We start from the raw sequence: 24,892 nt of genomic DNA, 5'->3' as shown, positions 1-24,892 counted from the left end.
TCAAAGAATAGGAAACAAAGCAGCTATCCATTGAATGGGGAATGGCTAACAAATAACAAAATATGAATGTAATAAGTTATTACTAGGTTATAAAATGCTGACTATGAATATAAAAAAGCATGTTAAGAGGAATATGAACTGAGGTAAAATGAAATAAGCAGAACTAGAAAACAATATAAACATTGGTCACAACAATATAATGGGAAAGAAAAATTATGAAAATCAATTGAAACTGTGAACTTATAATTATGAAGACTGGTTCCAAAGAAGATCTATGAGAAGATAAAACTGTATAAATTATCAGACTTTTCGGATATGTTGGTTAAGTTTTGCTGAATTTTTTTTTCTGTAGAAGTCTTAGATCTCCAAGATAGGTAGAGAGAAAAATTGGAAAATGTGAAGTAAAAAAAATTTATAAATTTTTATTTAAAATCTTATGGATATAAATGAAGAAAGATTATGAAGAATATTACTTCATAAAATATTGGAAAGAAGGGGAAAACAGTTTAAGAAAAGCTGGGTTGAAATATCCAACACTAAGCAAAGTTATTTTGAGAGTACTTAAGAATAAAAATTGAAGGATAATACACAGAAAAGATGGAGAAAATCTGAAAATATTTTATAACCAACTTTTTTACTATTGAAAACAGCAGAATCTTCACACTTGGATTCTAATATCACAATCCCAGATATGCTTTGAGAAGATGTAGAAATGGCATTAAACAGTACAAAAATATAGGAAAAACAGCTGGACTAGCTCATGTAGATAGAAGAGATCCAAACTGGAGGCAATGCAGTTGTGAGGACATTAATGGTGCTGAGGCAGGGAATGATGCCAAAGATGTGGAAAAAATCTGGTGCCTTGTAATCAAGAAAAAAGATGATCAAGAGAATATTAACAGCTACTTACTGGAATACCTGCTTTTCCCATATCTATTTTCAAATTACTTGTCTTTACAATGTTGCTTTTTATATCATCTGTTCTTATTGTATCATCTGTTCTCCTGGTCCTATTTCTTTTGTTAACAGCTCATACAAGTGTTCCTTGGTTTCTTTGAAAATATCTTTTTTATCATTTCTTTTGATATAAGAGGAAATGATTGATTTTGACTGAGGTAAACAGTCAACAGCTTCAGCATTGATAATGGTTTATTGAAAACATTATGGAAGTGTTCAGCTCATCTCTTTAGGATCATGTCCTTATCATTAGTCAGTGTGGTTCCATCAGTACTGAGTAGTTGAGATGCATCTTAAGACTTTGGCCCATAAATAGCCTTCAATGAATTATAGAAGTGCTTTGGATTGTTACTATCAACATAGAACAGAATTCATCTGCCTTCTTACTAAGCCAAAAGTCATGCATCTCTCTAAGTTTCTATTGCACTTATTACTTTTGATGAAATTGAATGCTACTTTCTTAGAGATGGATGCATTATCCTGCTGGTACACCCTGTGGACTTCTCGTTTTTCATTTAGCAGCTTCTGAATTTTCCCTTCATTTTTGTCAAACGAGTTTTGATGTTTGCTTGTGTTCTGACCCAGATGAGCAAATGCAGTGCTATATACTAGATCTCTGAAAGCTGGTCACTCCTTTTCTGCTCCATTGTTGCCAACTGTATATTTCCTCAACTTATCCTCAAAGTTGGCAACAAACTGTTCTCCTCTCTATTCTGTTGACATTAATTCTTCTGGTAATCTTTTTTTTTTTTTTTTTTTTTGCTTTGGGGCCTCCACTTTTGTTAGATGAGAATATTCAATCTGGAGAGAATGTCTAAGATCAGTCTAGCAACTCTGCACTACACTTTGCCTTCATCATTTTCATATCCTGTCTGTCTCCTTCTCACAATCACATAGTCTATTATGTGCCAATGTTTGCCGAGAGTGTATGTTTTATTGTATTTAGGTAAATGGAATTCATGCTATTTCTAACTAATCTTTCTAAGGACTTCCTGCCATATCTGGTAGTCTGACCCTATTCTAGCATTAACATCACTCATAATTATTAGCTTGTCCCTTTTGACATATTGATGATAAGGGTTTTTAGATCTTTATAAATTTTTTTTATCTCATCAGGGTTTGTCATGTGGGAATATAGGCACTGATACGGCATTTTCCTGCAAGTGGCAATCATATTGTCATGAGCCTATCGTTCACTTCTTTTGAAAGGCATACGTGCTTGTTTACTAGATTAGTTCCAGTTGAAGAAGTTTTGAATGCCATTAGACTACTTTTGTGAGGCAAAGCACCTGGTATTGATTCTATTCCAACTGAGGTTTACAAGGTGAGGGGTCCATTGCTCATATAAAATAAAAGTTGATTGAAATTTTCCAGGTGATATGGCAAGAAGAGTTCAAAGTCCCTAGGAGTTCAAAGATGACTCTATTATTCATCTCTATAAAGGTAAAGGGACAATCACACAGAGTCTCTTTCTTAGTCATTGTTAGCAAGATTCTTGCCAGAGTCTTCTTAATAAGCTGATCCTACACTTGGAAGGTCATCTACCTGAGAGTCTGTATGGCTTCAGAAGCAACTGAAGAGCAGTTGATATGTGTTTGCTGCCTGACAACTCCAGGAACAATGCGGGAGCAGAAGAGAGGTCTGTATATATTTGTGGAGCTGATCAAGGCCTTTGATACCATCAGTCATTAGGATTTGTGGGAAAATATGTCAAAAGTTGGTTGCCTAGAGAAGTTAATCAGTATAGCACATTAATTTCATGATGGTATGTTTGCCCGGGCTCTAGATAATGGATAAGGCTCTTAAACCTCCCCAGTCACTAATGGAATGAAACACAGCTGCGTGCCTGTCCCATGCTTTTTAGCATGATCTTTCTAGCCATGTTGTCAAATGCCTTCAATGAGGACCAGCATAATATAGAAATCAGCGACCGCACTGATGGAAACTTCTTTATTTGAAGAGGCTATAAGCCAAAACCAAAGTGGAGGAAGTGTTGGTGCATGACTTTTTGTTTGCAGATGATTTGGACTCAGTGAAGCATCTGAAGCAGAGACACAACAAAGTATGGGTCAATTCTCTGCTGCTGGTGCTAATTCTAACCTAACAATTAACATCAAGAAAACAGCTTATCCATCAGGCAGCACCACACCATCTATAGGCAGACTCAGAGCAAACGGAGTTTTGTCACTTATCTTTGTAACATGCTTTTCAGGGATGTCCACATTGTTAATGAAGTTGACACATGCATTGCCAGAGCTAGCTCAGTGTTTGGGAGAGAAGTTTTAGGATGGCTACCAAACTGAAGGTCTACAGAGCTCTGGTGCCGATCTCATTATCCTGTGAAACCTGGATACCAGTGCCATGCCAGGAAACTGAATTGCTTCCATTTGAATTGTCTGAGGAAGACTCTGAAGATCGCCTGGCAGGATAAGGTACTAGACACTAAGGATCTTTCTTGAACTAAACTGCCAAACATTCAAACTCTGCATCAAGGAGTGCAACGGCCACATTGTTCAAATGCCATATGTATGTTTGCCAAAAAGACAAATATATGGAGAATTCACATACAACTAGTATTCACAAGGTGGTCAGAAAAATCAATATAAGGACACTCTCAAGGTGTCTCTAACTTTAGAATTAATTGTATGACACAGGAGACACTGCACAGGACCTCCCAGGATGGCATGCTCTCATCAAGGAAGGCGCTGTGCTCTCTGAGCAAAGCAGAACTGAATTAGCTCAGAAGAAACATTAAATGGGAAAGGCTGGAGAAGCTACCCCAAATAATTCATTTTTGTGTCTGACCTGTGGCAGAGCATTCTGAACTCCTTTTGCTCTGATCAACCACAGAAAAACATACTAACTTGATTCTTAACATAGTGATGTCATTTTGGTCTTTTTTGAGAACAAAGGACAACAACCTGAGTCTTTCCCTTTTCTCACATCTGTTCCTATGTATAGGTTTCAAGACTGACAATAATCAGAATATTCGCATCCTTCCTAGTATCTTGGGCTCTCTATTTACAAAGTTAAAGAATCCACACCAAATGTACATAGAGATTATACCTTTGTGCTTGATTTATGGTGGAGCATTCTGAGCTCTTACTGGTCTGATCATCCACAGAATAACATACTAACTTGATTCTAACATAGTGATGTCATTTTGGTCTTCTTTGAGAATGAAGGACACAACCACCATAGGGCAATGCTATTCCATTCCATTCATAGATTATAATTTGTTCATCTTTCCCCCAAGGGATTGGGGTCTTCCTTTAAGTTTTCTGTTCTTTGCTGTCACAAAAAACACTCATCACATAATCTTGCGTTACTGTATATGATGTTCTCTTGATTCTTCATTGAGCATCAGTTCATACCAGTCTTTCTAGGCTTTTCTGTAATCATTCTACTGATTGTTTTTTAATAGAATAATAATATTCCATAACATTCATAACTTGTTCAGCTATTCCCCAACTGAGAGGCATTTATTTGCTCAATTTCCAATTCCTTAACACAACAAAAAGGGATACTACAAACATTTTTGTACATGTAAGTCCTTTTCTCTCTTTTATGATCCATCCATCCATCCATCCATCTCCATCTATCTATATACACATATACACACACACAAACCACACAATATCTTTCTCTTGTCCTTTTTTTCTTTCTTTGATCTCTTTGTGTTGTAGGCCTAGTAGTAATATCACTCGGTTAAAATGTAAATTGGTAATTTGGGGGGCATAGTTTCAAATGAAAAGATTTGATTTGATAGAGCAAAACAAAATATTAAAGACTCTCTTCCAACAAGCTGTCTCTTTATCCACAGATATATTGGTAAATGTTTAACAACCAGCATTTCAAAAACATAAAGTTTAATCTGTAGTATTGGAAAATTGTAATTGTAATAGTATTGTAAATTGGAAACTAGTATGGCGAAAACTAGGCATTGATCCACACTTAACACCATACACTAAGACAAGGTCAAAATGGGTTCATGACCTAGGCATAAAGAATAAGATCATAAATAAATTAGAAGAACATAGGATAGTTTACCTCTCAGATCTGTGGAAGAGAAAGGAATTTGTGACCAAAGAAGAACTAGAAATCATTATTGATCACAAAATAGAAAACTTTGATTACACTAAATTGTAAAGCAATAAACTGGGAAAACATTTTTACAGTCAAAGGTTCTGATAAAGGCCTCATTTCCAAAATATATAGAGAACTGAGCCTAATTTATAAGAAATCAAGCCATTCTCCAATTGATAAATGGTCAAAGGATATGAACAGACAATTCTCAGACGAAGAAATTGAAACTATTTCTAGTCATATGAAAATATGCTCCAAGTCATTATTAATCAGAGAAATGCAAATTAAGACAACTCTGAGATACCACTACACACCTGTCAGATTGGCTAGAATGACAGAGAAAGATAATGTGGAATGTTGGAGGGGATGTGGGAAAACTGGGACACTGATACATTGTTGGTGAAATTGTGAATACATCCAGCCATTCTGGAGAGCAATTTGGAACTATGCTCAAAAAATTATCAAACTGTGCAAACCCTTTGATCCAGCAGTATTACTACTGGGCTTCTATCCCAAAGAGAACTTGAAGAAGGGAAGGGGACCTGTATGTGCAAGAATGTTTGTGGCAGCCCTCTTTGTGGTGACAGAAACTAGAGACTGAGTGGATGGCCATCAATTGGAGAATGGCTGAATAAATTGTGGTATATGAATGCTATGGAATATTATTGTTCTGTAAGAAATGACCAACATGATGATTTCAGAAAGGTCTGGAGAGACTTACATGAACTGATGCTGAGTGAAATGCACAGGATCAGGAGATAATTATATACTTCAACAACAATACTATATGATGATCAATTCTGATGGATGTGGCCATTTTCAGCAATGAGATGAACCAAATCAGCTCCAATAGAGCAGTAATGAACTGAACCAGTTAAACCTGGTGAAAGAACTCTGGGATATGAATATGAACCACTACATAGAATTTCCAATCCATCTATTTTTGTCTGCCTGCATTTTTTATTTCCTTCACAGACTAATTGAATACTATTTCAAAGTCCGATTCTTTTTGTACAGCAAAATAACTGTATGGACATGTATACATATATTAAATTTAACATATACTTTAACATATTTAATATGTATGGTCAACCTGCCATCTAGGGGAGAGGGGAAGGAGGGGAAAAGTTGGAACAAAAGGTTTTGCAACTGTCAATGCTGAAAAATTACCCATGTGTAAGTAAAAAACTATAAAAAGTTACCAATTTGCTTAGAGTTAAACAGCTAGCAATGCCCTGAGACATAATTTAAAATCTGATCTATCTAAATCTATGATCCTATAATTCCCGATTCTAAGACAATGAGATTCATTCATTCATTCATTCATTTATTGGTATTTATTCTGCCATGCTTCTCCATCATGTTTGTTAATTTATTCTTCAATTAAAATTAAGTATATTCAAAACCTTAAAAAAAGAAATTATGAGCAGGCTGATTTCAGAAAAGCCTAATATTAATTGATGCTGAGTGAAATGAGCAGAACCAATAGAACATCATATATAGCAACAGCAAGTTTATTTGATGATCAACTGTGGTGGATTTGGCTTTTCTCAACAATGTTGTGATTCAAGCCAATTCTAACAGACTTGTAATGGAAAATGCGAGAGAGAGAGAGAGAGAGAGAGAGAGAGAGAGAGAGAGAGAGAGAGAGAGAGAGAGAGAGAGAGAGAGAGAGAGAGAGAGAGAGAGAGAGAACACTATGGAGACTGAATGTGGATTGAAGTATAATATTTTCACCTTTGTTTGTTTGTTTCCTTTCTTATGGATTTTTCACCCTTTGGTCTGAATTTTCTTGTACAAAATGACAAATATGGAAATGTATTTAAAAGTATTGCACATGCAAATTCTATACTGGATTGCTTACTGTCTTGGGGTGGGGAAAGTAAGGAAGGGAGGAAGAAAAAATTTGGAAAACAAAGTTTTACAAAAACGAATGTTGAAAACCATCTTTGCATGTATTTGCAAAAATTTGGAAAAATAAAATGCAATTGAGAAAAAACAAACTGATCCACTGTTTTATATCACTAAGAGTCCTGGAAAGTGGTGTCCTGGTAAATATTTAATAAGTGGGTATTTTAAAACAGTGTAAACATGATAAATTTTAAAATCTAATCTGAATTTTTTTGTCATTGACATTTTTCTACCTTTTTTTGGTCTTTTTCCATTACATTTTTTACAGCTAGACAATCAACAAAATAATAAATCAATCCCTGACTTGTAGCATTTGCCACTTTCTACATTATAAATGTTCACACTGAAAATTTAGCAATTAGCTATTCCAAACTAGTTTAAGCTGGAACACCCCATGAAAAATCATGACATAAAAATTAAAGATGACTATCATTTAGAGAACAATTGAAAGGAACATGGTGGGTACAAAATACAAAATACAATAACTAAGGAACTTTAGAAGAAAGGATATCAGAGAAAGGTATAATTGAAAAAGAAGTTGGGTTGGTTTCACGGTTATAGTTAAGGACTAGATTAATAGATTAAGTATTTATTAATCACTCTTGGCATGGGGAATAACTTGTGTAAAGGCATGGAAACAGGATATTGAATGTAGCATGGACGCTGATTGGCTAAAATGTAAATTTCTAAAGATTACTGATTCTGGAGTCTGAGGGCTTGGGTTCAAATCCTGGTTCTGACATTTATAACCTATGTGACCCTGATACCTTGGACAAGTAACTTGATTTCCCTAGTCCTTCAGTTCTCTCATTTGTAATGTAAGGGCATTATACATGATGAACTCTGGACAAATTCTCTACTAATATCCAGAATCTAAAGTCTATTATCTTTCAATCAAGAAATAGATAGCACCATTACTCCTCTGGAACTGTGGTTGGTCATTGCACTAATTAGAGTTATGAATTCCTTCCAAGCTGTTTATCTAGTTCTTGTTTTATGTCTTTATTGCTATTAAACTATGAGTAATGTGTAATTATCCTGGAAAGAGAGGCTACAATGGGATTCTAAAGGACTTTAAGGGGTCAACAATTTGTATTTTATTTTAGAGGTGACTAACTAAAATAACTAAAGTTTCTTGAACAGTTTGGTTATTCCACTAATACCCAATCAACATCAGGAAAAAGTAGAGAATGTCCCAACACATTAGAAAGCTTCTCCTTTCCTCAATCCCACTAAACTCCTAAAATGAACTTAAACAGTGAAATGAAAAAGAGTCCCTGAGAAGGTGCCAGCACGGATCAGTAGGAATCTTTTTTTCTGGAGAAAATATCCACAGGTTGATAATATAAATTCCTTTGGGTAAGTTTCAGTTACTTCAGTAACTGTGGGGCAATTAATTAAGCATTAATTGCCCCACAGAGTTATTTTAAGCAACATAAAACAACATGGACCATTTTTATATTTAGAGACAGCATAGCCAAGAGAGAGAATGCTAGATTTTGAGTCAAGAAGAAATACATTACTAGCTATGTGGCACTAAGCAAGTTACTAAATATCTCTGTACTCCTGGCTGATCGATAAAATTTACTTAAGATTATAGATGCTTTTGATGAGGTTGATTTAAGGAATTCCTCACATTGACAAAAGCACAGACACTTTTATGACTTTTTACTTGAACCATCATCAGACTTTTGTGTTGTGACATAGAGTGTCAAGTATCATATATGAACATATTCACAGATAGAAAGAGGCCAGAAATCATAGCTGACCTCTTTTCCTTTCCTGATTTCCACCTCCTCTTGCAGATCTCTATCTATTAGCTTCAACTTAGTAAGTCAGCCTTTCATACCTAGTCTGCACAGATGCTATGATTTAAGCTAACATGGGGACACAATTCTTTCTTCTTACTGTTTTCCAAAAATGCAAAAGTAATAAAAAACTAAAATGACAAAAACATATAAAGAGATAAGTTTATAGAGCACAAAGCCTTCATCAACTGTTAATCTTAAAATTCAATACTAAAGTTAAGCCAGAGTTTGGTTTTATTGACCATCTTACTGGACACCCTTATCCTAAAGCCTTATTTTGTCAGCCTTGGGTAATATTTTCAAGACAAGTCAGAGACTTCCTAAGAATTGTCAATATACAGGTTACTATTTATGGTACTTATGCTGGGATAAATGATGTGGCCAAAAAGAAGATACAAAGCATCATTAAAAATTGTACTATTCCAGGGGAAAAAAATCTGAAGACTTTGGGGAAAGTAGATGGTATTTGCAACCTATTACTGAGTGAAAAGAGACTGATAAGAGAAATACAGATCTAGGAAGTAAACAATGGGATGAAAAGGTATTTGAGGATGGGATTTGGATGGCTGGAGCAAAGCTTAAATTGTAGGAATGAAGGGCTTTTCAGAAGAGATAGGGTATACCCCCAGCAAGAGGTAATAAAAACACATTTTCTAAGCATCTTGTGATTCAAATCAAGGGAGCATTAAAATGAATATAGAAGGGGATGTTAAAACTTGCCAAGCCAGATATCAAAATTGTATGAATGTAATGAATAAAATGATGAATATGAGTATAAAGGAAAAGTGATTAATTAAGACAGTATTCAGGAAAGTAGTCAGAACTAAAAAAAAATCTATTGTGTATGTAGCATGCATAAAGTATGGGTAATAAATATGGTGAAATGAGAGCTCTTGACCAACTCAAATTTTAAAATATATACGTACAAAATGGAAGCAAGGATAGATAGCAGAGGACAAATAGAAAAGGATAGTGTTTTTATCGAATTTTTTAAAAATAGTGTTAGAAGAATGTAAAAACTGAATGAATTGAGGCTAGTGACAAATATGAAGAACAACAAAAGAGGGTTTTAAGATACAGCAATTTTAGAGACTAAAGTAAACTCAAAGAAGGCAAAGGAATAATAGTTGTAGAGAGCAGAACTCAATCTTTCATTTGCTTTTGGGTTTTCTGCCGGGGAGAGTGATCTCTGGACAGGAAAGGATAAAACAAAAATAGTTAACAAAGAGTTAAAATAGAAGCTGTGAGAAGACGTAAGAGAGCACAATATGTTTTTTAAGTCATCAGACCCAGCTGAATTACATCCCAAGGTAGTGAAATGAACTGAATGATTTTATTGTTGAGCTTTGAAAAACCAGGAAGGGTGAGAGGAGATGTAAGATTAGAAAAGGGCAAATATATATGTATTTTTTTGCTAGTAAATTTTATGTGATTTAAGATTATTGGTGGTACTTTCTCTTTTTTCCTTTTAAAATATTTTTATTGCTCTCTTTTGTTTTTACATGACATTAGTTTCAGATGTTTCCATCTCTCATCTGAAAGCTGTCATCAGCTATCCTTTATGACAAAGATTTTTTTAAAAAGTAAAATTCTGAGAAAGAAACAACTTCTGTGCACCTGTTTCTTCATCTGTTGTTGTTGCTCATCCTTCATTATTTAAGAAAACTGATATCATAAAGGTGATGTCTTCATATATGTAGGATTTAAATGAGATAGAGCTAAACAAAATCATCACACCACCTACCTCCCAAGGTTTTTGTGAAGATTAAAATGAGATAATTTTCACAACATGTTTTTTGGTATCATAGTGCACAGAGTATTGGAATATATATTATATATTATTATTATCACATAATAAATTATTATATTAATAAATATACATGATCAAAATAATATATCAGTATGATAATAATAACATAATTATGATTAATAATCATTATATATTATATATGCATATAATATATATATATAATAAAGAGGGCAGATATTGACCTGATTTTCAAAATGTAAAAAAGGGTAGAGTTTACCAACTCCAGTGCTGGTGAGTTTGACTTTGATTCCTGGAAAAATTCTGTAATGAGTGAAAACAAAGAATTTCTTTATGATTATTTAGAAAGGAAAAGGAAGAACTGGCATGACTTCATCAAGAAAAAAATCAGGCCAGACGAATATTTTTTTTTTCCTGACAGAATTACTACCATTATTGGAAGATCAGACCAATGTTGTGAATATCATACACCTGGATTTTTAGTGAAGTGTCTGTTAGGAGAGCCTTCTGGACAAGGTAGAGACATATGGTCTTCTAGTGCTGTTAAATGGATTCAGAAGTGGTTGAGTGAATCCCAAGAGAAGTCATTAACAGGCTGTCAACTCTGAAGATCTTTAAGGAAGGAGAGCAGGGATCTGCCCTTACTATTCTGCTATTTGACATTTTAATCAGTAGATGTATAAGTGCACACCTATCAGATTTTTAGATAATACAAAGTTGGGGAGAATAATCAATATTTTGAATGACAGAATTAAAATTATTTTTTGTTAAAAAAGTAAGTGGGTTGAATTAACAATCAAAAATGGGTTGAATCTAGTAAGATAAAATTCAGTAGAAATAAATGTAAAATTGTTCTTGTGGGCTTAAACATTAACTTCACAAGTCTTTGGCTAGATAAGAATCTGTGTGCAAAACTACACATGAACTTAGAATGACATGGGATAATGAGATAATCAAAACAACTAGCACTGTTTTAAGCTATTAGGAGAGGCAGAGAGTGTTCAGGATGAGGAAAGGGATAATCTTATTCAACTCATCCCTGATCAGACTACAATTGGAGAATTGCATTCAGTTCTTGGGTAGCATTTTAGGAGATACCCTTGAAGTCTGGGACTAACTTTTGCTTCTTTTTTGTATCCCCAGGGCTTAGAATAGTCTCTGGCACATGCTTAATGTTTATTTACTGATTTGTTAATTGACAACCTAAAGGATATTCATAAGTGGGTGATTAGAACAGATGTCCTAGAAAGGATCAGTTGAAGGGTTGGGGATCTTCAGCCTGGAGAAGAAAAAGTCTAATGAGAGGACATGAAAGTTGTCTTTAAATGTTTAAAGGGCTGTTTTGATGAAGAAGGAACGTACTCAATACACTTGGTACCAGAAGACAGTACTATGTGAAAGATCCAGAGGAATAAAGTATCAAGAAAGGATCCATTTCATAACAATTAGAAGTATTTGAAAATTAAGATATGAATTGGACCAGAGAGTCTTCACTGTCCCTTTCCAATTGGTGAGATTCAGTAAATTTTGTAAATATTTGAAAAAGAGCTCGGGAGGAAGATTCTGACTCTCTTGTCCTTTCAATCATATTATTTAGTTTCATGTAAATTTCTGTAGATCCTCTTTTCTTCATATATGAAATGCAGAGGTCAAACAAGAGTTTTTGAAGTTTTTTCTCACTCTAAATATTTTATATTTTATTACTATTCAGCATTTTTTGCCTAGGGTTGAAGGGAGAATCATAACTAAAATCACTTAGAAGTCTTTTAGATGGGAACAATCCAATCATTTTGGAATAATTATCTGATTTCCTGTTCAGTTTGCTGAAGGTACAGACCTCTTCCTGTCCCAGGACCAGTGGAAGGTAAGGAGCTGGATAAGGAAAGCCAGCAGAGAGAGATCACTCACAGTACCTTACATATATCGCTCCATTCTCCTGGTCCATTTTCATTGACTGCACGGACTTTAAATAGATACTCTGTGCCAGGAGTTAGATTATGTAGTTCCAGATTCTGTTGCATTATATCTCGTATATGTCCACAAAGTTCTGTCCGGATGCTATTGGGAGGACAAACAATAAGTTCATAGAATTCCATCTCAAAATAATCCACGTCTTCTGTGGGACATGTCCAGTAAATCTGTGAAGGAAAAAGAAATCTGCATGGCTCTAGTATGAAGGCCAGGGTTTATTCTTTCCTATCCCAAACCCTTCCCACAATTTATAGAGCTTATATTTTTTGATACTTCTGGTTTAATTTGAATATCTATGGCACTAAGCTATTGGCTACTCCTTCCAGAATAACAAAGACTGACATAATGAAGATTTAATATATGACCCTTGGAATGAACACCTAATATTGTGAAACCAGTAAGCTAGCCTTTTTGTTTTCAATTGTTTCATTTGTAAAATGGAGAATAATAGCACTTTGCACTATCTGCATCATAAGGCTTCTGTGCTGAAAAGAAATCATTTTGTAAACTTTGAAAAGGCTATGCAAATGTGTTAAATATACTAATAATATTACTTAGCATGTCCCAAATAGGGCCAAAATAGTAGCATTTTAAAAAGTGTTTTGAGAATGCATGAAAATGCTACATTGATTCACATTCATGAGCTATTGAGCTCAGTATTTTTTCTCTCATAGGAGCACCAATGAACATGTTTTGAAATATTCTTTCTGACATCAACATTAATCGGTTAGGCAAAAACCATTTTATATAGAAATTAAGTTCTATCCCCTTAAAGCTAGTTTTATTCTTAATGTCTATACCTCTTTAATGGCAATTGGATTTCTGTAGCAAAAGAATATGCTGTTTACAACTTACTGGTAATGAGTTCATTACTTAGCTAGCTGCTCTTCAGACATCAGGTATAGATACTTGCTCAGACTCTATATTCAAAGCCATTCCAAGTTGGTTGAACATGCTAGAACTTATTCGGGCATAATCTTGGAGAACTGGAGCTAGCTCTACATTACAACAGCAGAATAAGGATAGGTACAGGGCAACTTCCTCTTCCATTGCAGGTTGCCACCTTTTCTGCAACTTACAGCCTTAGAGTTGCCTAGAGCATTGAGAGTTTAAATAACTTTCTCAGAAAACATAACCAGCTATATATGTTAGAACATATATGTCAGAAATGGGATTAAATACAAAGTTTTCTTGACTTTAAGGTTAGTCCTTCATGGAACTAAGTTTTAAGTTCCATTAAGTCCTCCTTAATAGGCAGTGACTTGGCAGAAGACGTTCTATTATAGGTGGTGGTACACAATGGCCCTGAATTGCCATCATTTCTCCAGTATGTATTGAAGAACTCGAGGAATGTGGAATGCCTCAGGCTCTAACTTAGCCTTTTCTTATTTTTCATCTCCACAACATCTGCCACATCTGTCATCTTTCTGACCTCATACCACAGGCAACCTAATTTAGGCCTTTATTACCTCTTGGTGGGACTATTGCCATAGCCCCTTATCTAAAAGGCCTTCCAGTATTCAGTCTTTCCCTGACTAAGTCATCTTCCCCACAGTGACTCATTTGCTATTTCTAAAGAATAGTGTGACTATGCCATTTCCCAGCTCTAGAAGCTGGAAGGGCTCCCTACTATCTCAAGAGTAAAAGACAAATTCTTCTACCACTTAAAACCCTTCACTTTCCAACTCCAATCTAATATATTGTTTCAGGTTCTACATTTTTCCTACTCTTGATTTATGATTCCTTTGCTATGAAGTTGCTTGAGGCTGTCCTTCATTCTTGGATAATTTTGCTCTTTTTCCTTTGGTTTGGATCTCTCGCTCCCTTTGAGGCTCAGTTCAGATGCTACAATTGACCTCCTACAAGAGGTCTTTTCTATCTTCCCCAACTTGATAGTGCTGTTTCTACCCAGTAATTACTTGTATTTATTTTATATATGGCTTGCTTTTGCTTATCTGGGTGTATATTGTTTCCCTATGATAGAACAAGTTCCTTGAAAGTAGGAATTGCCTTGCCTTTTACTTTGTTTTCTTCAGTGCTTAGCACATTGTAGGTATCTAATTAATGCTTGTTGATTTTGTTGATTTGAGTGATCCTCAAAGAATTGATACTGAATGGAAGTTATAGTATCTGAAATTATTACATGTTTCTACCATGTTCTTGAGGGTGAGAAATATATTATTTTTGGCTGTTTCCCTATTGCCTGACCCAAAGTTTTTCTGGCTAATAGTGGGTGCTTAATAAATGTTTGTGGAAATGAATAATATTAAGGAGAGAATATTTTCTGTTGTGTATGAAATCTTTCCTGATGATGCTAAATCCCTTTAGCTTTTTTGGCCTTAGTGACACATCAAATCAGTATATTCAGGGAACAGAAAAGAATAATACTTAATTCCTAGATCTTAAATATACAAATGAAGCAAATTATAATTCAAGCAGCTTTTTATGGAGGCAACATAAAAGCCTCTCACAATATGATCCCAAACTACTTACATATTACCATCAAATGAGATCATGTCTGAAAAGTACCTATTATACTGTTTGATTCATTAAAACGTGCTTAATAAGTGCTTGTTCCTTTCCTTCTTTGTACTCTTAATTCAACCAAACTGATTTTCTTGCTATTTCTCGTACACAGATATCCATTTCTGTTTCTGTGCCTTGTCATTAGCTGTCCCTCATCCCAACTCAGCTCTGCCTCTCAGAATCACTTAAGATTCTTTCCCATGACACTATTCACACAAAGCCTTCCCTGATTCTCCACTTCCACTCACCTTGTATTTTTTTTAAACATAATGTGAAGGTCTCTGAAGGCAGGCAATGTATAGTTTTAGCTTCCCTAGCTCTCTTCCCCTTCTATTCCTCTCTCTGCCCCTCAATACCAAGTAAAATATCTGGAATATAATAAATGCTTACTTGTTGACTGATTGATTGACTTGATTGATATTGATCAGGAAATTTTCTCTACCAGTGCAGATAGTCAACTGTTCTGCAAGTTATGGTTTCACATATTTGCCAAGGACATGGAGAAATTAAGTTAAATGACTTGTCTGAGATCACAAAGCCAAACAAATTAATCCCAAGCCTTCCATATTCCAAGGTCAAATCTCTCTATTCACTATTTCATACTGTTTCTTGTATTCCCTAAATAAAACTCTTTATACTTGCCCATATTCAGGCTTGGTTACCATTTATAGATCCACTCTTGCCTTCTTCCTATATTGCTTAATCCCATTTAGCTTTTTTTTTTTTTTAAATTGTTAGGCGAGTTTATCATTTTCCAATTTGGAGAGTTCATGATATATTCCACCTTCCAAAGGACTTTTGCAAATATTATATAAGATTGGAAAAAAATAGTATAGTAGAGGTTTTAGAGTCAGAGAACCTGAGATTAAAATTCTACTTATATGATCCTAAGCAAGTCACTTCAACACTGGATCTATATTTCCTCTGTAAAAGGAAGGAATTGGAACTAGATAATTTCTTAGATTCCTTCTAGCTTCAGTTTTATTGTTTGTTCTTTTCCATCCAGAAAAATTTCTATTTATCCCTGTCTTTTATTTCTTGACTACAAGCCAATTTCTTCTTCATGATACTAATTTTTAAAATAATATGGAATTTATTAAAAATAAATGATGACTATTAAATGAAAATTCTATAATCTTCACCTCAGTATTAATGATTTCACATAGGAATAACATTATAAATTCAATGCTCCTTCTTTTAACCTTATTACACATATTTTTCCATATGGCAGGGACATTTTTTAAGGCAGATAGTACCTTGAATACCCAGCAAAATATTGCTTCAGACAAATTTATTTCATACAATCAATGTACATAGGCTACTCATGAGGATCTCAGACCATAAGAATCATTAATTTTGATCTAACACCAGTGAATAATGTAACTCATGATACTGGCAGTTAAAGTGAGGCAAAATGGAAGAATTATGTCATTTCCTAAAGTTCAAGCAGTAATTTGGAGGTAGATCAGGAACTAAAGTGACCTTTTGGTAGGTCACACTATTTTCTGCTGTATGGAGCTCAGGGATTTGAAATGATTGATTGCTTCTGTACTGAGAGAAGAGTGTGTTTTCACACAGAGACACATAAAACAGTTAAGAACATTAACAATCAGAAAATTAGATATGAATTCATGATTTTTTGATAAACACATTTTCTTGATTTAAAAGCCACTGGCTTGGAGTAGAGACATCTAGGTTCAAATCACACCTCACAACTGGACTACTGCAACAGCTTGCTGATAAGTCAGCCTGTCTTGTCTCTCTGCTCTAGTCCATTCTTCAGTAAACCACCAGAGTGATTTTCCTAAAGTACAGGTCCAAAAATGTCATCCTTCCCTCCTCAATAAACTCAATAAACTCTGAGGGCTTCCCAGAATCAAATGCAAAATGGTCCATTTGACAACCAAAGTTTTTCATAACCTGGCTCCCACCTTTTATCTTTTCAGCTTTCTTACACCTTATTCTCCTACATGTAGCCTCTGATCCAATGACACTGGATCCTAGCTGTTACCGAAGAGGATAAGGCATCTCTCTGTTCTGGGAGATTTTCTTTGGTTGTCCCCCATATCTGGAACACTTTTTCTCTTTAACTTCCTTGGTTTCCTTTAGTTTTCAACCAAAATCTTCTCTTTTATAGGAAGTCTTTCCTAATCACTCAATTCTAGTGTCTTCTGTTAATGATTTCCTATTTATGCTATATCTAGTTCACTTTGTATATATTTGTTATTTTGCTTGCTTAATGCTTGTTGTTTCCTTGAGGACAGAGGAACTTCCTCTTTTTATATCCCATTATGCCTGCCATATAGTAATTGCTTAATAAGTATTGATTAATTATGATTCATTGACTAAAAATGGCACCAATGTTTTTTTTTTGTTTGTTTGTTTTTCCTACTTAAAATCCCATGTCCATAGGCAGGTAGAAGGCTTCCTCTTTGACAGAATGCAATCAGACGTTAAAAGATAAATTCATACTTCCTGAATATTTTTCCTTGAAGTATCCAGGCTTCTACTGACTTTTGCTATAAACCTGTATCTTTATTAGGAAAGGACTTTGTTAGCTGTAAATCATCCATTGATATTCATTAACATTTAAGTTACTTGGCTGGTAGGGATTTTTTTCATTCTTAGTTAGTATATGTATTACAGAACCTTGCATAATAACTCACACAAAATAAATGTTTGTTGATTGATTCATCTGAGCTTTTTTTTTTTTTTTTCTTTTTTTTTTTTTTTTAATGACGACTTATCATGCAGTCCTAAAGCCTAAAATGGCACTTTGGAATCCTGATGAAAGGGAGCTTGGAGGGAAGCTTTGACAGTGGGATTCCAGTAGTGAATGAACCAGTCTCTAAGCTGGCAGTTGTTCTCATGATAAGAATTACTTGGCTCTTATAGCAGGGTTATCTTTTCTTTGCTCTGATTCTATTGATGAAAAAATTAAACAATTCAGTTCATTAAACATTTATTGAATCTGACATGTGTCTCCAGTAAAAAATTTCGAGAGTTTCTGGGTAAATTGTAATCAATTTTTATCAACTATTGCTAGCAAGTAGGTCAACCAAACGGGCTCATTTGTCATCTTCATGATCCCAAAAAAGCTAAACTGTGAAACCTTCGATACTTATAATGCTTAGAAAAAGGAGAGGTATACTTGGTGATGGAAATCAATTCTGATTGGTTAACAAGTAATGAGAAGAATAAATATTTTAATAAAAGATGGGCTTATTCTAATGAGAAGCTGAGGGATGAGGACTGATCACTCAGTTTTGATCTAAGAGAATTATCTATATCCCTATCATCTATTTGATAAAAGGAGGAGTTCACATTTATCTAAGTAAAACACTGTTAGGGGTCTCCGCCCTAACTCCCAAGTAGAATAGGCCTTATGTAACTGCCATGTGAAATGGTGGAGACTATGAGTAATGGCAAGAGCCAGGATAGTGTAAGACTCCATTTATTACAAAGACTGCAGGTTATTTTATCATCTTGGTGCTTGTTTCTAGTTACTCATACGTAATCACATTCTAGCCCATAGTCGGTACATGATTCTCTATAGGAAACTACACGTAAATATGCTGTGTGCTTTCCTTTTCTAATAAGGATATTCAAGGTACTCCCCTCTAAGGTCCAGAACATCTCTCTTGGGAACTGCTACATTGCTCCTTAGGGTGGGACTCCCTTCCTCCTCCCAGCACCATCTTGTTCACCCTTACAAGGCTACCCTCAGATTACCTGAGCAGGTGGGTGGTTGGCAGGCCCTCTTACAAAAACACTATGGACCAGAATCTATTAATTCACCTAATTTTGCCTTTTGTACCTGTCAAAAAGGGAGCTCTTCTACTTGCCTATCAGAAGGATGTGGGATTTTTAAATGGGAATAATATTGATGCCAGTTTTAGACAATGAATCATAATCAATCAATCAATCAATCTTTATTAAATACCTACTATATATCAGGAATAATGCACTTCCTTTCAGAATCAGCCCTATACTTCAAAGGCTGCCTGAGGAATTTCTAAATGAGGAAATAAAAAAGGAGGAAAACCTTGGTCTGAATTCAATAATTAGTTATTAAATACAAGAGAGAAATGATAATTTTTCTTATGTGCAAGGCATTATATATCAAGGAATTGGAATAGAGACAGAGTTGAAAAATAACTCAGTTATTTCCCTCAAGAAACTCACAATCCACTAGGGCAGACTTATACAAGTAAGTATAATACAAGCTCCAGTACAATTGGGCAAAGATGAGAACCAGGAAAAAGGAAATTTGAGGAAGGTGTGAATTAATTGTTGGGAATAAGAGAAGACTTAGGAGAGAAGACAGGGCCTGAGTAGAATTTTAAAGAAGACATGTTTTAAAAGGTAGAATTGAAGAAGGAATTCATGGGAATCAATAGAGATGGGAGAGCAGGATATGACTACAGAATAACCAGTAGTCTGATTTGGCTGGATTATATTTGGTGTGATGGGAGCTTCTTGGAGAGGAAGATTGGAGCCTCATTATCTTATAGGTATTAGGAAGCTACCAAAGGTGTCATATCAGGGAAGAAATGTTTTCACATTTTCCAAGTAGAAACTTATCTCTTTAAGTACAATTGTTTTTTAATCTTAACCTTTTTATTTAGAAATATTTGGAGGATAAACTCTCTTGCTTTCTTAAAAGTGAATGTTTAATCTTTTTTTTTTTTCTTTTGCTAGTGATGCAGCCATCCCTAAAAAAATAATGTACAATACATTGATACTAAGAGCTACAAAAAAGTATAATGGGCCAAATTCTCCCAACCCCTACATTAAATGGTTTTATATTGATAAAACTGCTGAGTTCTTGTGTTTGTATTTTTTCCCCATTAGATTTGATGCATTACTTTTTGCAATTCTTTCCTGTTATTCGTCAGTGTCTTTGCCTTTAGCAATATCCTTTCCCCTCTCTTTCCTTTAAGATTTTTTTTTTTTGCTAGAGTTCTAGAGTGGGATAGCAAACATAGCTGAGCTTTGTTTATAAATGGGTCTAAAGTTAGCACTAAACCAAACCAGCTCAAAGTTCTGAGCAATGATAATACCAGGAGTGAGCAATAGATCATGAATCAGAAGGCTGAGGTTTGAATTCTAGCTGTGCCACTAATTAAATGTGTGATCTTAGGCAAGTAACTTAATTTTTTTTGGGGGGGGGAGGAGATCTTAGTTTCTTCACCTGTAAAATGAGAAGAGTCCTGGGCAAGATGACTTCCAGCTACAACTTAGGAATATTTTCACTTTTACTTTGTGATATATATTTTGTCTACTCAGGAGTCTGTTGTTGTTGTTGTTGTGTTTTTAATTCTTAGCTATATTCCAAATGGATGAGGTTCCCAAATAATTTATTTAAACAACCTGCTGAGATTGATTTACTTTCCCAAATAGGAAGGATGACCTACTTGAGGAGAAAATGGTGACTGTTTTAATGTCTGCTAGCTAGCAATATTTCTCATTGTAAGTGAATATAAGCTTTTAGGTACAAATTAGTTTCTGAGCAGCTGTATAATGTGGCAGATTCTTCAAAAGCTGATTTGATATCCCATAGGTAAAGTGATCAGGGAACCTTCTCTCTGGAAGAACTTTAGAGAAAAGACTCTGTGTGTGATATAAAAAGTCCCAACCATTTTTCCTATCAACCAATACAAGCATATTGATCCCTTCCTACTGTCCCAGCACTAATCTCATAAAATGAAGAAGAGAGAAGACTTACTTTGGCAGCTCTTGGATACACCAGTGTCTGGTAGATGACAAGCAGCCCTGGAACTTTCAAATTCGCTTCATTGCAAATATACCAGTTGTGGAAACTGCTGTAGGACTGGACTTTTGCACCTTCTGGAGGGGTGGAACAAAAGCTCTGATCTTCAGTAGGTGCTACCCAGTAAGTAAAGAAGCCTTCAGTGCCCCTGGGAGTGGAGATGGATTGTGTTCTTCCATACATTTCAAAGCCTGCTTTATTCTTCTCAACAGGGCATCCTGGGAGGGACTGTGAAGAGTAGCTACGTTGAAATATTTGGCGATTGGTAACATTTTGGGTACTGAAGGTGACTTTTCGAGTAATCATCATTTCAGAATGCACAGGATAGGGACGGGGTGAAAAATCACCAGAACATGAATCTTTTAGTTGCTGGCTAGGGAAAATGGCATGTAATGCATTTGCTAACTCTGTGAAATTCAAATGAAGGACCTCCATGCTGTCCATCTTAAGCTGTGGGTCAGGCCTATATGTATTTTGTATTCCCTCCTCTATTTGGTCTACCAAAGATTTAGCAGACTGTAGAAATGCCACCTGACCCGTCTCTTTCAAAGCTTCTTTACAAAACTCAATAAGTCCATCCATTTCTTTAATTTTAATAGTCGTGGTACACACATATTTTTCAATTTCCTTTTGCCTGCATCCTTCCATATTCTCTAGTTGCTCCACGAGGGATTTCTCTTTTTCTTGAAGAATACGTCTCAGTCTTAGGAATCCACCTCGAATTATTTTCCTTTTTGACTCTTTGTTGACTTTAATGTTATTCTTTAAAACATTGAATTCTATCAGGTCATTATCAATCTCATATCGGACTGTAAAACAATATGAGGCAGTAATTTCAACTTCAAGTCAAATACTTTTTAACCTTCCCTGATTTAGGAGGCATCCCCAGATTATAGCCAGTCAGAACAACTGCTCTTGCCACTAGCATCTGATTTCTAAAACATTACTTAGCATCCGTGAGTAATATACAATTTTTTCTATAATACCATCTCTCTCCCTCTCCTCCCCTTAAATTCCTTCAGAATGTTTACTGTTCCAGTGTGATTTGTGTTTCCAGTGGTCGATCAGAAAATGAAATGAAAGTGGAGTCAAGAGACTTGAATTAAAATTCCGACTCACCTTAGAGAACATGGGTGAGCATTTAACTCCTCTGAGTCTCAGTTTTCTCATCTATAAAATGAATATAATAACACACTCCACAACCTCACAGGACAAGTCATTTAATCTCCCTAGATCTCCAGTTTCATTATCTATAAAATGGGGACAATAAGGTGGAAACAAAAATGCATGAGCTGTCCCTATTGATCAAGACTTCCCCTGATAATCATTTTAACCACATTTCACTTGTATCAAAATCCTTGGGGGAATGGTAGAATAACCCATTGGGATATTGCTGTCTGTTTTTAGAGGCAGCTATCTAATTATTTTAAGTTAAAGTTGCAATAACATCCACACCTACCAGAAAATTAATCACCACAAGACCTATTTTCTTGAAAGATTTGGTCGGTTCTTAGCAAAATTGGGAATTTGCTGGTTTCTTTAGTACCTCCAATTCACTACATTTTTTTTTCTTCCACCTGTCCTCTTTTGTTATTTCCAATTCTGATGCTTTTAAGAAATCGTCTGTTAGCATAGAATGTGATCATAGCTTTAGAAGGGACCTTGAAGGTCATTCATCTAATCTAATCTCCCCAATTAAAAGATGGAGGAATTCTGGTCTAAAAAGGCTAAGTGACCCAACAAGGTCACATAAATAAGTGCTGGAGTCCAAATTCAAATCCAGATCCTCTGGTTTCAAGTCAGACATTCTTTTTGCTATACTGCAATTAGTCAGTAACATCTTAGTCTGAATTCAATCACAAAGCTCCCCTAGATGAAAGGATGGGATAAGGTGCATATTATTACATTTTAGGTTAGTTTATTTCACTGGGGAAAGAGTGCTTTTGTCCTCATGTGAAATGGGACAGAAGTTACTACCGTGTGTGTGTGTGTGTGTGTGTGTGTGTGTGTGTGTGTGTGAGAGAGAGAGAGAGAGAGAGAGAGAGAGAGAGATGTCATTTTTGTATCTTTCCTATCCACCAAAAAAAAAAAAAAAAAAAAAAAAGAATATCAGGAAAAAAGTGTTACTGTAACCCAAATCTTTTTTCTGGTCCCCTATAAACTGGTACCTCTGTTACTTACTATGGGACTTTGGACAACTAAGGTCATTTTAGCCCTCTGGATCTCAAATTCCTTAACTATAAAACGGAGAGTTTAGATGAAATGATTTCTAAAATATCTTTTAAGGCTAAAATCTATAATTTCTAAATGGTCAATATTTTAATAAATATTAGAGCAAAAATAAATTTTAGCAATATCCAATCAATGGGGAAATCTGGGGAGGGATTTGTGCGTTAGGATAAAAAATAAAATCTTGCCTTTGGAGTTTCAAAGGTATATCTAATAACCAAGACACCCATTCTTGCAAGAATGAAAAAGAAATCTTTTCTTCATTTATTAAAAAAAATAAATTTTAGACCTTTATATTCATAAACTAACAAAATGACTTTAGCTCTGTAAAAGGTGTTAAACAAGGGAAAGCACTGATTGCCTAGATTTGGGTTCCCAAAGATTTTAACTTCTCACCTCTATCAAGACCTGTGAGTGGGATTACACGCACTCAACTATCATTTTCTAGAAATTTTAAATCATTGGAGAGGAGATTTATGGCTTCCTTAGTGTCGCTGAAATGCTATGATATGGGTGGCTACATAATTTTTCAAAATATTCTAAAGTTAAATTAGTAAATTGTCTCAAAAGAAAATCATGATGAGTTTGTCAACTAAAATGTTAGAATAAAACCAGTCTTCTCTTTCTGCTCTAGCTCATATACAAAATTATTCCATTTTTAAATAGAGTGGTCATTTTTTCAGATTGTCAAATAAGGTACAGTATCACAGAGATAGAATTAGTTTGGGTTTAGTATTGAATGAAGTTATTTGAAGAGCCCAAACCACTTTTAATGAGTGAAAAAAATTGATCAGGACAAGAAGATAGCAAAGGCAAATTAATGAACAAAATCCATTGATTTTGATTGACTTGGTAGGAGGCTAAAAAAGAAAAAAATAAAATTTAAAGTTTATATTAGGTTAGTAGGACATACTACTTTAATCGACATTTTCTAAATCACTGCTATTAGACTCTATAAAAGTCAGGTTTTTTTGTTTGTTTGTTTTTTTGCCAAAGCAACAACAAAAAAGAACAGGAAACAGTTACTTTACACATAGTACATACTTAAATGTTTGTTTAATTGAATTGAACATAGAATTGAGCTCTCCTTTATACTAACTTCCTATGCCAATTTGGGAATTGATTTTTTTCCACTTGCAAAGCTCCTCCCTAGAGAAAACTTCCTCAAGTGATTAAACCATTATAAGGGTAGGTTAGTCATCTTTCAAAACTCTTATCACTTGCAGTACTTTAAGTTAATTAAATAATTACTGGCTGATCTTTAGCCTTAATTTACAAAGGCCTTTGATCTAACCTAACTCATTTGACACTCTGAAGAAGATAATACAAAAATATTATAATCCCCTTATTCAGATGATCTCTTTAGAGAAATCAAGTGATTCACAAAATCAGAAAAAGAGGCTGTGTTTTTTTGCTTTTTAATAAAAATATTCATTGTTTTTTTCTAAACAATAACTTTCCTGTTGAATTTAAAAGAATTCATTATTTGTCACATATCTTTTCAGGAATACAGTTTCTAGGCAAAATGGAATATATCTATAGCTGGCAATGGGTATTGGTAGTACTGGATTCATAGTGAAAGTTTTGGAGTTTGGAGTAAGAAAATTTTGTTTTCATAACATTTAATGATGTGAAATGATTATATATCATATGCAGCTGGGTGGCATATTGGATAGAACACTAGGTCTAGAGGCAGGAAAACCTAAGTTCAAAAACGGCCTTAGACACTAGCTGTGTGACCCTAGGAAAGTTACTTAATACCCTCCTTTCTCTCCCTGTTCCTTCATTTGCCTCAGTTTCTTCATCTGTCAAAGAAATGGCAAACCACCACTCTAGTACCTTTGTCAAGAAAACCTCTAATGA

The 24,892-nt window shown here is 34.8% G+C and overlaps 1 protein-coding gene across 2 annotated transcripts in view; it reads right to left on the bottom strand.

The window, feature by feature from the left end:
- Positions 1-24,892, bottom strand: part of TRIM42 (tripartite motif containing 42) — a 54,878-nt gene that overhangs the window by 7,810 nt on the left and 22,176 nt on the right. The window contains exons 3-4 of one of the 2 annotated variants that reach the window (XR_012488137.1): positions 20,756-21,609; positions 12,444-12,588 (exon numbers count right to left, since the gene is read on the bottom strand). Coding sequence is in view for 1 of the 2 variants with exons in the window: in XM_074301666.1 (XP_074157767.1) it covers positions 12,444-12,668; positions 20,756-21,609 (1,079 nt within the window). In the remaining variant the exon portion in view is untranslated. Of the gene's footprint in view, positions 1-12,443; positions 12,669-20,755; positions 21,610-24,892 lie in introns of both variants that reach the window. The other variant, XM_074301666.1, reaches the window with a different exon arrangement.

Source organism: Sminthopsis crassicaudata, chromosome 3 (genome assembly GCF_048593235.1).
Source record: "Sminthopsis crassicaudata isolate SCR6 chromosome 3, ASM4859323v1, whole genome shotgun sequence".
In the NCBI taxonomy this organism is placed as follows: Eukaryota; Metazoa; Chordata; class Mammalia; order Dasyuromorphia; family Dasyuridae; genus Sminthopsis; species Sminthopsis crassicaudata.
This window is presented reverse-complemented; position numbering and strand designations above follow the sequence as displayed.